This window comes from Onthophagus taurus, chromosome 2 (genome assembly GCF_036711975.1).
Source record: "Onthophagus taurus isolate NC chromosome 2, IU_Otau_3.0, whole genome shotgun sequence".
Classification (NCBI taxonomy): Eukaryota; Metazoa; Arthropoda; class Insecta; order Coleoptera; family Scarabaeidae; genus Onthophagus; species Onthophagus taurus.
This window is the reverse complement of record NC_091967.1, coordinates 2,735,038-2,751,505: the sequence shown is the minus strand read 5'-3', so window position 1 is coordinate 2,751,505 and position 16,468 is coordinate 2,735,038. Positions and strand designations below refer to the sequence as shown.

Sequence of the window (16,468 nt, the reverse complement as noted above, 5' to 3'; positions counted from 1 at the left end):
AAAATATTATTTATCCAAACAAGATAAGATAAAGAAACCAACAAAACGTGTTTAAGGCATACTTTTAAGAGTTGACGCATCTTGATGAATCACTCCTACCATTATTCGTTGTTGTGCGGTACTCAGTCTCAAACGCGGCGAAGTTCCACCAGACATCAGTCCAGCGGTGGATTTCGTTGAGGAGAAGTTGCGCGCGTTCGTTTTACTTCGGGTTTAAATCTTTTTACCGTTCAAGTATCGCATCTTACGAAAAAACATTCGAGAGAGACTTTCACCACGGATTCGGTGCGCATCAGAACAAAATTAAAAAAAACTGGAAAAGAAGACGAAGCGAAAAAGAAGGTGTAAAGTTCTTCTTCATCTCTTCTCTTCTTTATATCACGTAAGTTGGGAGATTTAAGTAAGGTTTAAAATTAACCTGTTGCCGCGTTACGAATCAGAGCGTTTTGCCCTAGTTCTTTCCATCTCGAAACAACTTCAAAACGGTTCGGATTTAATTAATAAAATTCGTAGGCGAATAAATTACAAATTTAAATTTAATTGGAAATGTGAAGTTGTCATTTAACACAACCTATTAAATCGGATTGTTGAAATAGGCGTAATTAACTCGGAAAGATAAAGAATTGTTTGTAAAAAAAATGTATTGTTTTTGATTTATGCTGGTGTTTGTCGTGATTGTGTCGATAACATATATAGAAAACGCGAGTTTAATGGTTTATGACCTTGATTGTTCTTGTGCAATAACAAATTAACATGTTTGTTTGGTAAATACACGCAATGTTGACCACCGTTAGATAATTATAAATGAATGATTTATATTGTGGTCATATAAAGATATTGATATATAAAGCAAATTTAAATAAAGAAAAATTAATAACTTTAATTTTCTCTAAATACAAAGTAAAGGAATGGATGTGATGAAGATGTTCAAGGGTGTCAGGACATTGTTGAATAATATTAGGGTTGAGCCTAAAATATATCAGGGACGATTTTGAAACACACCCCAAAGAATACTGACAAATGTCGGAGGAGACAAAATTATGAATTTTCAAACTCGTGCAAAAAAAATACAAAATTCAATTTAAATGAATTCCAATTGTGTATAGTTATTGCAACAAGGTGATTAAGGCTTCGATTTTGAAACAATTTCAATTCAATTACTTCACTTGGTTTTACTTGATATATCAATTAAACAAATTGTGTTATGTTATAACTTTGTGTTCATTTCAACATTGAAATTTTTTAAATGGTTGAACATTTTCTTTTTATGTTAAGATCAAAACAAACTCACCGGATTTAAATTGCTGCTTTGGTTTATAGATTGCTCAATCGATTTGATGTTAAACAGATACATATCTGGATCTAGTTTAAAAGATTACAAACGAAGAATTTGTTTGCGTTTAAATTTATTATCGGGTGTTGTCAAAACATGAGAAGTAAAAACCAGATATGTTTAATCAATTTGATTAAATTAGGAATTTTAAATTTATTAATGCAAAAACAAAAACGCAAAGTGGTATTGATGACAATGAACGTTAAATGGGATGTCCACCTGATGCTTGTGGAGAAAGTCGATTGACTCGGTGACCTTCGAAAAAAAATTTATTCATTGCCAATGTAAAATTTCTTTTGAAAGTTTCTTGTTATTTATTAAATCTAAACAAATTTGTAAGAAAAATAATCATAAAGTACACAATTTTTGAGTTATCAATTTAAAGAATTTTGAAACACCCGGAAATACCTAAAACGTGATTCACAAAACTAATTTTAACAACCGATACACAAATACATCCCCATTTCCTAACAAAACTCGTCCCACTCACGTAATCCAATACGAAAATAAACCCCGGACGATCACAAAAGCCTTTGAAGATAATTTTTTTTATAATAACAACATTCAAAATTATTTATAAATTTGTAATCCTGTATAAACAATTTCTAATCTTTTCAAAATGACAAATTTTTATGCGGAGCGAGTTTGATGACTAAAAAAAGAAGAAAAAAAGAGTTTAGACTGCTGGAAACATATAAACTATGGTGAATGGCTTGTGTTAGAGATTTCTCTCTATTTTTGTACAGTGTGGAGACAGTGAAGCGCGTTCCTTTTCTGAATTCACTTTCGGTCTAATGGGATAGTCGTAAAATTCTCGCTAAATATAGGACAATTACATTAACGCTTTCGCTTAATATTATTAATTATTAAAAAATTTGATCATTTTACAAAATTAATTTTGAATGTATAACCACCAGAAATGACACTGACGTCGATTCGTTTGATGTTGGCGGCATCTCGTTTTGTGACCTCGATTTAAAATCCGCCATCTTATCACGAGTTACCAAAATGCACAGAATAAAGGTTTGAGTAAACATACTGTAGGTTTATCCAACTCCCTATGAACGTATCCGTCTTTAAAGACGTGCGATTCTAGTTCTAGGTATAGTGTTACTTTTAGTGATAGAACTAGTGTAAAACTAGAACTAATACTATACTTAGAATTAGAATCATTCGGGTTAGCCGTCTTTTGAGACGTGCGGCTAAACCCAAATGATTCTAGTTCTAGGTATAGTGTTAATTCTACATAGTAACAGTGCTAGTGTAAAACTAAACTGACCGGCAAAAAAAACCGGCCACTATAAGTTAGCCAAAACTTCAAAGCTGGCTTTCTCGCGAACCGCGCATTCGATTTTGATGATTGTTTCTTTGGTCGAAAGGTTGATTCTTCGGTAATAATCCTGCGATAGAAACTTTCATTTAGATTTTAATTTGGACATATACGGACTGCAAGAATGAGAAAAACTTCTTTTTCTCGGAATTTGTAATACTCTGCGGGGTGCAACTGCTACAGCAGATGGTGTTAACTGGAATCAAACGGTAGGCTAATCTTTTCTGAACATCTTGTTTTTTTTTTTTTTTTCGGGATTGTCTTCAAATGGTGCGTGGGGTTGACGTAAGTGAAAGAACTATTCATCAAAGACTTGATGAAGGTGATCTGACTGCAAGAAGACCTGCCAAAAGACCTCGACTGCTCCAGAGACATTGGCGAGCACGTCTTCAATTTGGGCGCGTACATATGAATTAAGGAATGGAACAATGGGGTAAGGTGCTCTTCACTGACGAGTCCCGATTTTCTCTCATGGTCGAGAATGAGTGTGGAGACGTCGTAATGAAAGGTTTGCGACCTCCACAATTTCGGAAAGAGTACCTTTCCATGGAGGTTCTATTCCCATTTTCTTGGTGACGGATTCATGCTAATGCATGACAATGCGCGACGCACGTAGCACGTGTGGTTAACGAATATCTTGATGAAGTAGGGTATTGAACGGATAGAGTGGCTAGCGTGCAGCTCGGACCTTAACCCTGTAGAATATCTTTGGGACCAACTTTAGAGACGCATTCGTCGTCGTCCTGTCCTACCGAACACCCTTCAAGAGTTACGAATTGCTTTTGAAAAAGAGCTTGCCGCAATTCCTCAGGAATCAATTACTAACCTAATCAGTACGATGCCGCATCGACTACATGAGGTTATTTTAGCTCGTGGGTGGCACACACACTATTAATTTTCGTGTTATTATTAATTGTTACATTAAATTAAGTTTGTTTTCTTGTTTATTTGTCAACAGATGTTTACAATAATGAAGGACGTACGGAATTCTGTAATTCTAAGAAAATGTAAGTGCTTCAGCAAAACTGTTTCGGGTGCCCAGTTTTTGTTTTCAAGGTCAGTGATTTAAGACGCCACTTTTAACAAAGATTAAAAATCTGTATAGGTTTCATTGTAAATTCCCGACCACACCATCACAGAACCACCATCGAAATATTCGCGTTTCATAATTGTATAGTCCACAAATCTTTCATTTCAACGTCTTCATATTCGCTCATCGACCATCGGGTGATAGACAAAACCACTACTCATCCGTAAAAAGGACTTTCCTCCATTGCTCGATCTCCCAATTTACATGTAAGCGCGCAGATATCTTGGAAGCAGCCTCGGTCCTTTGGCAGTCTTCTTGCAGCGAGACCACATCTAGCAAGTTTTCAGAGAATGGTTCTCTCACTGACATCAACAAAATACACCATTTGAAGACGACACCGAGCTTCTACAGCTGTCGTACTACGATTGCTTAGAACAATAAAACGGTCATCAGCTACTATTGTAACTCGTCTTGTTTTCACAGGCGATCGCTTTAAAATACTGCATCTTCGTTAGTAACAGAGATAATAGAGTGAATAAAAAAACAAAATGCTTAGAAAAGATTGGGCTACCGTTTGATTCCAGTTAACACCCTCTGCTGTAGCAGCTGCACCCCACAGGGTATTACAAATTTCGAGAAAAAAAGGTTTTCTCATTCTTGCACCGTGTATATGCTCAAATTAATATCCGAATAAAAATTTCTATCGCAGTATTATTACAGACGAATCAACCTTTCGATCAAAAAAAGAATCATCAAAATCGAATGAGTGGTTCGCGAGTAAGCCAGCTTTGAAATTGTGGCTACATTTTAGTGGCCGGTTTTTTTTGCCGGTCAGTGTAGAACTAACACTAGACCTAGAACTAGAAAGTTTTAAATCTTTACCACCAATAGCAACATACCTTGGTAACTCGCTATAATATGGCGTCAGATTTGGCGGGATACTGCCACTGTCACTTCTAGTTATCCGAATTTAATCGAAATTTATAACGATTTCATTTTGTTACCGATTACGTTTAAAAAATTGTAAAAAATAAATTACTTGGCAAATCATTACAAAATCTGCATAAATGTTTAATTAAAGTATCTTCTTTTTAATAATAGTATCCGTGTTGAAAAATCACTTTTAGTTTTTTGAGATATACATTTTTTTATAAATCTATTTTTATATTGGGTAAGGTTAGTTTTGTTTTGACATGTCAACCATCCCTATAGTCTGTTTTTAAACCAGGAGGAGTAAACGCGAAAGTCAGATTTACACTAGGAAAAATCACCAGAAAATATCACTAGATATTTTGGCGGTAAATTTAAATTAATAATTATTATTATTTATTTATTTACTTATTATTGTATTTATTTTCCTTTGTTATCGTCAACACTAAACATACAAATTAACATTGAAGTTATGAGTGTATTTATTTCAAAATATAATAAAGAAGGGTTTAAGAACACAAAATTTACAATAATGACATGAAACTGTCGAATTGTCAATAACCTAACCTTCAAATTCAAAATTTAAAATTTCCTGTGTGTGAACCTTCCTCGCATTCACCATTCACGTGCAAGGTCAAGGCATATATTAAGATTAGCTGTCCCTCTTAAAAATCGATGAATTTTTTTTTAATCGGTAGGAAATGACTCAAAAGATGTGTTAATGATAAAAAAAAAGTGCGGAAAAGTGTAGTACTTACCGAAAAATCACTTTAAAGTTGCGATTTGACGTTTCTTTTTGGAAGTTAAAAGCAATGTTAAAATTGCATTTTCGTATTAAATTCTAACCTGAAATTGTTTAATTTATACCCACGCACAAAATAAAAAGTTATTTTCACTAAACTTGTTGAGATTACAACATATTTTCGGATGAAAACCTTGTTTCTTAGGCTATCGATGCAGAACGACAATTAAATGGCGTTAGATAGAATTGTTTCTACCAAATGTGTATTAATAGACTTTGTGTTAATGGATTGTGTATCAATTGATCTGTCAAATGACTGAAAGCTCTTTGCAATCTTTATGTTGTAAATATAAATGATAAATAAGTATAGTAGCTTATTTAATAGTAGTTTAGTTAAATTAAAATAGTTATTAAAAAAGACATGGTTACAAAATAAAAATAAATAAATAGCCCGTGTGACGATAGCAACAAACTGTGTATTTAACCAAATGACAATTACAACTGACAACACAAGCAATGTTAACCATGTATTTTCTCGCATTAAATCCTAACCTCAAATTGTTTAATTTATACCCAGGCACTAAATAAAAAGTTATTTTCACTAAACTTGTTGAGATTACAACATAATTATTCATAATGACACCTATGTGAAGTTAGTCACCAATTAAACAGAATTTTACATGTATAGTATTTTAATTATAACATGAGAACCAGTGAACCGATTTCGATAAACAATGTCTCATTCGAAAGCTTAATCCTTGGCCAATACGAAAGTGGAAATGCCCGATTGACGATGTGACGATAGCAACAAACCTTCCAACAACAAATTTTTATCCGCAATTTCCTATCTATTTTATTAGCTGATATCTTTCTTATTATTAGATATAGCAGAACACTAAATGCACCATATGAAAGCTTGATTCTTTCTTTATGAAATCGTCGGTCCTCGTTTGCCGATATGTTAATATTAAAATCAATAAAAGATGAAGAACACCGCTCTGTACGTAAAATAGCTTAATATTACCAAACTTCAAGCCCTTGTGCAATTGTTATCAAACCGAATTTTAAAAAACTGTGTTCACAATCAGAAAGAACGCTCCTTCAAATATCTTAATCCGGGTTTTTGTTGGTCAATATCAATTAGCATCATGGTTAAATCACCTTTAATATACATCTCTATATACAGAAACGTTTAATTGCTCTACCTCTAAACAACTTTCTTACATATTTGATATGAGGAAAACTATAGAAGTATATCATGAAGTTATAGACTTACACAAGGACGTTTTTGGTCAAAAAATTACCAAATTCACACGTTTTAGCTACTTTTAAACATTGTTGGGATCAATAACTTTCTTATATCACCAGGAAAAAACTCTATAACGAAGCAGCGATAGCCGCGTGTTATACACCATTAGAAAGAGCAGCAAATTGTAGATAAGATAGATCTATACTTCTATAGTTTTCCCAATATCAAATAAGAAACTTGTTTAAAGGAATAGTAATTAAGCGTTTTTGCGTGTAGGGATGTATATGAAGGGCGAATTAAGCATGACGCCGATAGACCCATTTACCAACGAAAACCCGGGTTAAGATATAATAAATTTAAAGGGCGCTCTTTCCGAGTATGATAATAGTTTTTTAAATATCAGTTTGATAACAATTGCACAAAGGCTTGAAGTTTGGTAATTTTAAGCTATTTAATCTAAGTACAGAGCCAACGCTTTGTAGTTTAAGTACAGATTGATCTTAGTATTAACTTATGGACAGACAAAGACCGGTTTTAGATAGAGAAAGAATCTCTAATTATTATCTCGAATTATCTCTAATAATAAGAAAGATATCAGCTAAGAAAGTAGATAAAAAATTACGGATACAAGTTTGTTGCTATCGGACAAATGTGGAGGAGGCTGAAAACTAGAAACATAAAACTAAAGAAAATTCCAATATTTTTCAGCACCACATAAAGACTGAACATAATATAAATTATGGAGGAGTTGAGCTTTTTCATTCGTGTAACAAATTATAAAGATAATAATAACTATCTACTTATGAATGAACAAGTTCAACTTTCTCATAAACCCATCTTACGTCATACACCCTACGTTATGAACTTTTGATGTTAAAACTTTGTAACTACGAAAGGGATTTTCATCAATAATAAGTGTTATTAAGTTCCAAAATAACGTTAAACTAACTAATAATTATCCTAATTATAATATTTATGTGGTTTGAAGTCTTTTAATAACAAATTTTTATTTAACTCTCATGCTCTCTATTTAAATGCGATAACAGATTATAAACATTTCAAATAGATTTTTAGAATCTATTTGTATCTTATATTCTATTCAATTTCTTTTTTCGAATCTATCTTTGCTCCTATCTGGCGACGCTCTTGTACACAGTTAATAGACACACAGTCTATGTAACGACAGGCACTTAGTCATTATGACCTATGCGAGGTTAACTTCAAATTTTCCTAGTCCCCAATTAGATAGGATTTTACATGTATAGTATTTTGATTATAACAAGAAAACTAGTCAACCAATTTTGATAATCAAAATCTCATTCGAAAGCTTAATCTTTGGCCAATACGAAAGTGGAAATGCCCGACTCGAAATCTCTCGCGGGGTCATTTCAATGGCTGTACGCACATAATTAGTAAATTTTGAAATCGGGCATTTCCACCTTCGCATTCATTGCAGATCATACTTTCGACCGAGATTTTGATGACTAAAATTGGTCAATTAGTTACGGAGATAATTGATGTGTTTAATTAATTCGTTTGTTGTGTTTTAATCAAAATCTTTAAATATTTCGAATCGGGCATTTCGACAACAGCATTCTGCCAGACACAAACTTTCGATTGAGATATAAAACATTAAAATCCGTCAAACTGTTCTCTAATTATAGTCGATTTAGTTAAAATTAAAAATTAATTTATAGCACGAGCGTTCACGCGTGCATAAACAACGAGCCGAAGATGGTGTCATTCCGAGGGCTGTATAAACTTAGCGGGAGTGAATTGAAATCAAGCATTTTGTGATTCCGATAGAAGACACTATGACGAATCGAGTGACGTATAGATTTTGATCATCGGGTACATCGTTTACGAGTTATCACCACTTAAAGAAGGTCAATTTTGTGTTATTCTCGTGTATCTTCGCTTTATTTTGACGTTTTAGCGAAATTCGAAAGAGTTTTCAAATTTTCACGGGCATTTCCACTTTCGTATTGGCCAAGGATTAAGCTTTCGAATGAGACATTATTTATCGAAATCGGTTCACTGGTTTTCATGTTATAATCAAAATACTATACATGTAAAATGCTATTTAATTGGGGGCTAACTTCACATAGGTGTTATTATGTATAATTATGTTGTAATCTCAACAAGTTTAGTGAATATAACTTTTTATTTAGTGCGTGGGTATAAATTAAACAATTTGAGGTTAGGATTTAATACGAGAGATACATGGTTAACATTGCTTGTGTTGTCAGTTGTAATTGTCATTTAGTTAAATGCACAGTTTGTTGCTATCGTCACACGGGTTATTTATTTATTTTTATTTTGTAACCATGTATACACATGTCTTTTTTAATAAATAACTATTTTAATTTAAGCAAACTATTATTAAATAAGCTACTATACTTATTTATCATTGATATTTACAATTTAAAGATATTTTAGTCGTTTGACAGATCAATTGATACACAATCTATTAACATAAAGTCTATTAACACACATTTGGTAGAAACAATTCTATCTAACGACAGGTAATTGTCGTTATGCATTGATAGCCTAAGAAATAAGGTTTTCATCCGTAAATATGTTGTAATCTCAATAAGTTTAGTGAAAATAACTTTTGATTTTGTGCGCGGGTATAAATTAAACAATTTCAGGTTAGGATTTAATACGAAAATGCATATTTAACATTGCTTTGAACTTCCAAAAAAAAACGTCAAATCGCAACTTTAAAGTGAATTTTCGGTAAGTACTACACTTTTCCGCACTTTTTTTTTATCATTAACACATCTTTTGAGTCATTTCCTACCGATTAAAAAAAAAATCATCGATTTTTAAGTGGGACAGGTATTCTTTAATTATTCCCAAGGTCAATCTGGTGACAAATTTAAAATACTCCTCGTGGTTTAAAAACAGAGTATAGAAAGATTGTTAGGTAAGGTTAGTTTTCTTTTGAACTGTCAATCATCCAGGTAAAGATTGTTAGGTAAGGTTAGTTTCCTTTTGTAATGTCAATTATACCGTGAAGGAATGTTATGTAACGTTAGCTCTATTTACAAATGTCAATCATTCCGAAAAAAAATGGGGCTTACTGCCGAAGCGCTACAAAAAACTTGACCGCAAGCAACCTCGATTTAAGTAATTCTTCGTAACCCAAGTTCGTTCGCAGCCGAGGCGCTACAAAAAACTTCATACCGATTCTAAATTGGACAACACTCTAGAGCGCCTCGACTGCAAGCAACCTCCATTTAAGTCATTCTTCGTAACCCAAGGTTGTTCGGAGCCGAGGCGCTGCAATTAATAATTAATTAATTTTATTTTTTAGGTTATGTAAAAAAAACCATTAAAATTATAGAAGAAAAACTAATAAATATGACCACTGTTGCAACAAATCGAACGGTAGCTTCCTGCATAGGAAATGGAACTACCAACATTCCATTAAGAAGAAGTTTAAGTCGAAATGGACAAATTTCGCCAACGTTAAAAACTCCACCTTCGCCGACGACGTCACCACTCGAACGGGAAGTCGAACGATGGAAATTCAAATACGAGGAAGCAGAAAATCGGAGGAAAATGTTGTTATCACAAAACGAAAAAAGTAAGTTACAAAATAAGTATTATTTTAGCACTAACTTAATCAATGTGTGTTTTTGATAAATTTTTTATTGTACAATTTTTATTTTAATACCGTTAGGACGCACGGTATTATTATTTAAATTGATTGTTATAAAACATCCGTTTTTGTGTCGTCATAAAACCTTCAGCAGAAACAATAACGAATTAGAAATTAAATTTAGAAATTGAGGATGACGTACAAGTTGATTCTAGTTTTTTAGTGTTAAAAAAATCGATATGAATTAGTTGTTATCTTATCATCCAATTTATAGGATTTTTTTTATTATTTATAAACATTTACTTCATCGTGTTGATAGAATTGTTTGTTATATAAAAAAGAAAGTATTTTTTCGCAATACAATAAAGTACCATCAAATCAATAACATATTTTTCAATTAAGTTTTAATTCGAAAGTTTATGTTAATGTTTTTTCCTTAGTGTTTGTTTAATACTAAATGTATGTACAGAGTCTGTCACGACGAGCTGCGTCTATATGTATGTGGCACACTATTTTTCTAAAATTTTTATATAGCGTTTATCCGAGGTTCAGCTAAAATATTTTCAGTTTTCTCCAACTTCTGATATACCGGAAATACACCAAAACTTCATTATTTTAAATGGGATGTACCAATTTTTATTGAATTTTCGAGATCCCCGCTAAATTTTAACCCTTTGTGTCCCAAGAAGTCAAAAGTTTGTGAAAAAAATATTGATATAAAACTTACATTTTCGTATATCCTAAAAGTGTTAAAAAAGATGCTACATTAAAAATTCCTGGAAGCCGTATTTATTGAAATTAAGGAATGAGACTTATTCTAAATTACAGCTCAAAGCTTTCTCTTTAAAATGATGTATAATAATTGTTGGGTTGGATTGGAAAAATATTGAGAAAAAAAATGTTGAAATTAAACTTACATTTTGATATAACCTAAAAATGTCAAAAAAGATGCTAATTTAAAAATTCCTGGAAGTCGTATTTATTAAAATTAAGGAATGAGACTTACTCTAAATTAAAGGTCAAAGCTTTCTCTTTAAAATGATATATAATAATTGTTGGGTTGGATTGGAAAAATATTAAGAAAAGAAATGTTGAAATAAAACTTACATTTTCGTATAACCTAAAAGTCTCAAAAAAGATGCTAATTTAAAAATTCCTGGAAGTCGTATTTATTGAAATTAAGGAATGAGACTTGTTCTAAATTAAAGCTCAAAGCTTTCTCTTTAAAATGATGTATAATAATTGTTGGGTTGGATTGGAAAAATATTGAGAAAAAAAATGTTGAAACAAAACTTACATTTTCGTATAAACTAAAAGTGTCAAAAAAGATGCTAATTTAAAAATTCCTGGAAGCCGTATTTATTGAAATTAAGGAATGAGAGTTGTTCTAAATTAAAGTTCAAAGCTCTCTCTTTAAAATGATGTATAATACTTGTTGGGTTGGATTGGAAAAATATTGAGAAAAAAAATGTTGAAACAAAACTTACGTTTTCGTATAAACTAAAAGTGTCAAAAAAGATGCTAATTTAAAAATTCCTGGAAGTCGTATTTATTGAAATTAATGAATGAGACTTGTTCTAAATTAAAGCTCAAAGCTTTCTCTTTAAAATGATGTATAATAATTGTTGGGTTGGATTGGAAAAATATTGAGAAAAAAAATGTTGAAACAAAACTTACATTTTTGTACAACCTAAAAGTGTCAAAAAAAATGATAAATTAAAAATTCCTGGAAGCCGTATTTATTGAAATTAAGGAATGAGACTTACTCTAAATTAAAGCTCAAACCTTTCTCTTTAAAATGATGTATAATAATTGTTGGGTTGGATTGGAAAAATATTGAGAAAAAAAATGTTGAAACAAAACTTACATTTTCGTATAAACTAAAAGTGTCAAAAAAGATGCTAATTTAAAAATTCCTGGAAGCCGTATTTATTGAAATTAAGGAATGAGAGTTGTTCTAAATTAAAGTTCAAAACTCTCTCTTTAAAATGATGTATAATACTTGTTGGGTTGGATTGGAAAAATATTGAGAAAAAAAATGTTGAAACAAAACTTACATTTTCGTATAAACTAAAAGTGTCAAAAAAGATGCTAATTTAAAAATTCCTGGAAGTCGTATTTATTGAAATTAAGGAATGAGACTTGTTCTAAATTAAAGCTCAAAGCTTTCTCTTTAAAATGATGTATAATAATTGTTGGGTTGGATTGGAAAAATATTAAGAAAAGAAATGTTGAAATAAAACTTACATTTTCGTATAACCTAAAAGTCTCAAAAAATATGCTAATTTAAAAATTCCTGGAAGTCGTATTTATTGCAATTAAGTAATGAGACTTGTTCTAAATTAAAGCTCAAAGCTTTCTCTTTAAAATGATATATAATAATTGTTGGGTTGGATTGGAAAAATATTGAGAAAAAAAATGTTGAAACAAAACTTACATTTTTGTACAACCTAAAAGTGTCAAAAAAAATGATAAATTAAAAATTCCTAGAAGCCGTATTTATTGAAATTAAGGAATGAGACTTACTCTAAATTAAAGCTCAAACCTTTCTCTTTAAAATGATGTATAATACTTGTTGGGTTGGATTGGAAAAATATTGAGAAAAAAAATGTTGAAACAAAACTTACATTTTCGTATAAACTAAAAGTGTCAAAAAAGATGCTAATTTAAAAATTCCTGGAAGCCGTATTTATTGAAATTAAGTAATGAGACTTGTTCTAAATTAAAGCTCAAAGCTTTCTCTTTAAAATGATATATAATAATTGTTGGGTTGGATTGGAAAAATATTGAGAAAAAAAATGTTGAAACAAAACTTACATTTTCGTATAAACTAAAAGTGTCAAAAAAGATGCTAATTTAAAAATTCCTGGAAGCCGTATTTATTGAAATTAAGGAATGAGAGTTGTTCTAAATTAAAGTTCAAAGCTCTCTCTTTAAAATGATGTATAATACTTGTTGGGTTGGATTGGAAAAATATTGAGAAAAAAAATGTTGAAACAAAACTTACATTTTCGTATAAACTAAAAGTGTCAAAAAAGATGCTAATTTAAAAATTCCTGGAAGTCGTATTTATTGAAATTAAGGAATGAGACTTGTTCTAAATTAAAGCTCAAAGCTTTCTCTTTAAAATGATGTATAATACTTGTTTGGTTGGATTGGAAAAATATTGAGAAAAAAAAGGTTGCAATAAAACTTATATTTTCGTATAAACTTAGTAGAAAGTACCGATAGTTCTAAATGCGCCGAATAGATGACTACAGTTTAAAATGAGTGTTTAAAACTACCGGTACTTTAAAGTACCGCCGGGATACAAAGGGTTAATATAATTTGATATAAATCATCATATTATGTCTAGAGTGCACCATTTTTGAATTATTTCAGTTTTTTCAAAAATTTTGACAGATGCAACCCTTCACCATAACAATAATTTTTCGAAATTACACTCGAGTCCAGCCAAATATTCTCAGGGTTTGCACAGAGAGGACTCATAGCTTACATAACACTTGAAAAAATTAAAAAAAAATTATACAGGGTGGTCAGAAATTTGCGCCGAATTTCCCAAAAGTCGAAAACTTAATTTTTTTAAATGGCAACCTCAACTTTTTCCTTTCCAAGCTGTACGTTGAGAAATAAGAGAACTTTGTCATTACATGCCTATATCTAAAATGTATGGCTTTCGTAGAAACTTAATTTTTTTTCTAAGGAGACTTTGTGATTAACATCAAAACGAAGGAGTTTGCTACTTTCGAAGGGTGATGAGGCCTGTATTCAAAAATTCCCCCTTTTTCCTACTTACTCTATAGAAAATTATTTTTGTATATTGCATTTTAAGTGAAATTCATTGTATTGTTTGTAAATGTAAGTTTGAATAGGAATTCAAGACAAATTCAAAAAATTAAAATCGTTTTCCTCGTCTCTCATTTTACACGCGTCTGAAATTCTATATCACCAAGTGACTGTCTCAGTAAAGTGAAAGAACCGCTTGATGTCGTCACGATTACCATTAAAAGATGCTGTTCAACAATAGGAACGTTACTTAAAGGTGTTACTGTATTATTTACCGGTTGATATAACCACAAAAGAAATTCTATTAAAACATATCTTAACCTTTCTTCATTATTAACAGATTTTTTTAAAGATTAACATAAACCATACATTGCTTTGAAAATAATTTTATCCTATTCTGACTCGGAAGAAAGAAACGGGAAGCTTTGTACAAAACGGAAATGGTTACTGGAATAGATAGCTTAAAAGTCAACGCACTTTGTTCATTTGAATTCATTGCGAGTGCAACTACAACTTTAATCTGTTTTTGTGGAAAAGAAATCATGTATTTGATAAGTGATGTAATGGGATGTTTAGAGATTACACTTTTAATAGATTCTTCCTGTTGGAACATTATTAAGTTGTTAAAAGCAATGAAAATTTCTTAAAAGAAAATTATTATCTGCGTTTACTATGTTACAAAATAAATAAAAATTGTTCTGTTATTTATCAAAATTATTGTCAATTTTGCGTCAAAATAAATCAAAATTTAATTAGTATCTAAAAGAAAATTACAACAAAATGCTCGGTTTATACACACGAAGTAATTATAATAAACATTTTTCATTATTTAAAATGATTTTTTCTATTTTTTTTTAAGATATACGAAATTACTTGGAATTAGAGAAGCAATACAACAACGTCCAAAACAAAAATGAAGAACTCGAAACGGAATTATTCGAAAAAAACGAAAGTTTAACCAAGTTAACAACGGTTTCAAAAAGTTTATTTCAAGAATATGACATGCTAAAGAATAAATATGAAACAGAAACGGGAGCAATGCATATGTAAGATCTAATTATTTAATTTTGTCCTATAATTGAAATCAACAATCACTTTTTTAATAGGGCTTTAAGTGATGCGAGTAATTGGTACAGAGAAAATAAAGTGTTGAGAAGACGAACACTTCATTTAGACGTAGATTATGTGGATGAAGGAGTTGATCCAGACGATTCAAGCGGTGATCATGATTTAGAAAATTTAAGGGAATCTGTTAAACAACTAAGCGTTGAAATCGGGAGGTTACAATCTGAATTAAACGCAGCTAAATTATTAGAATTTGAAACGATAGAACAAAATATTAATCTCAGTCAAGATCTCGAAACGGAAAAGAAAAAAACGAAAGAAATGGAAGCGAAAATAATCGAAATTCAAAGAGAAAATGAACAATTATTGAGAATATCAAAGATGTTGCAGAAAGATTTGGAAGAAACGAAACAATCTGAGGAAATACAAAAAGATGAAGCTGTTAGATTAAGGTAAAAAATTAAAAATTAATTCATAAAAATTTTTAAGGGAAATTTTTTTTTAGAAAAGAAGCGGATAACTTTAAAAAAGAAAGAAACGTCTTGGCTCATCAAAGCACTGTTTTAATGCAAGGAATTAACTCGGATGAAGGTTTTGATGAAATGTTACTCTTTGAAATTGAAGAATTAAAAAGAACGATTGAAGAAGAAAGAAATAAACATAACTTAGAAATAACTGCGCTTCAGGTACTACATAAATATTTTTTGTTTATTTTAACCATTAAAATTTACTTCTTTTAGGATAAGTTAGACCAACAAGAATCTAATTCTCAAGTAGAAATCTTAGAGGAACGTTTGAAGTTAGTCGAAACTGAGTTAGATCACGCATTAAAAAAGTTAGAAGAAACCGAAAAAGAATCAATTACGATTCCGCCACCACCACCACCACCTCTTCCCTTTGTAGCACCCCCCCCACCACCACCTCCACCTCTAACATCCTTAGCTCCACCAACAGCACCATTACGGACAAAAAAGAAGAATTCTTTAGTACCATTAGAAACTTGCATAGATTCTTGTCCGGAAATTGATGAAACGAAAAAACCTGCCGTAAACGGAGTTAATGACGATATTATTAATCAAATTAAAACGGGGATGTTTACCTTGAAAAAAAGAAAAAGTGATTCTGGTAAAAAAGAAAGGGAAACGCCGAAAGCAATGAGTGAAATGTTGAATATATTGGGGAGTTTGAGAAAAACGAATAGAAGTAAGATTACTGTCAGTCCTAAGTTTGCTGATGTTCAGTTGTAATAAGTAATGTAGTGTTGGATTTTTTTGTAAAATCTGATTTGTATGTAGTTTTTTTAAAAGTTTAGTTTTATATCGTATCTATGTTTTTACAAGAAAAAGGTAAATAAATGTATATTTCATGTTTCTTTTTATATTAATGTTTTATTCCT

The 16,468-nt window shown here is 31.0% G+C and overlaps 1 protein-coding gene across 2 annotated transcripts; it reads left to right on the top strand.

Moving 5' to 3' along the window:
* The first annotated feature begins 49 nt into the window (after positions 1-49).
* Positions 50-16,450, top strand: LOC111419210 (shootin-1-like). Of its 2 annotated transcripts, XM_071193883.1 has the most exons (6): positions 50-382; positions 9,934-10,206; positions 14,867-15,053; positions 15,114-15,524; positions 15,578-15,758; positions 15,813-16,450. In XM_071193883.1, exons 2-6 carry the CDS (start codon positions 9,981-9,983, stop codon positions 16,317-16,319), a joined length of 1,512 nt encoding a protein of 503 aa, XP_071049984.1. In that variant the 5' UTR covers positions 50-382; positions 9,934-9,980; the 3' UTR covers positions 16,320-16,450. The 2 variants fall into 2 exon arrangements, with proteins under 2 accessions (XP_071049984.1, XP_022907757.2); XM_023051989.2 differs by lacking the exons at positions 50-382; positions 9,934-10,206 and adding an exon at positions 14,261-14,809.
* Positions 16,451-16,468: the final 18 nt, after the last annotated feature.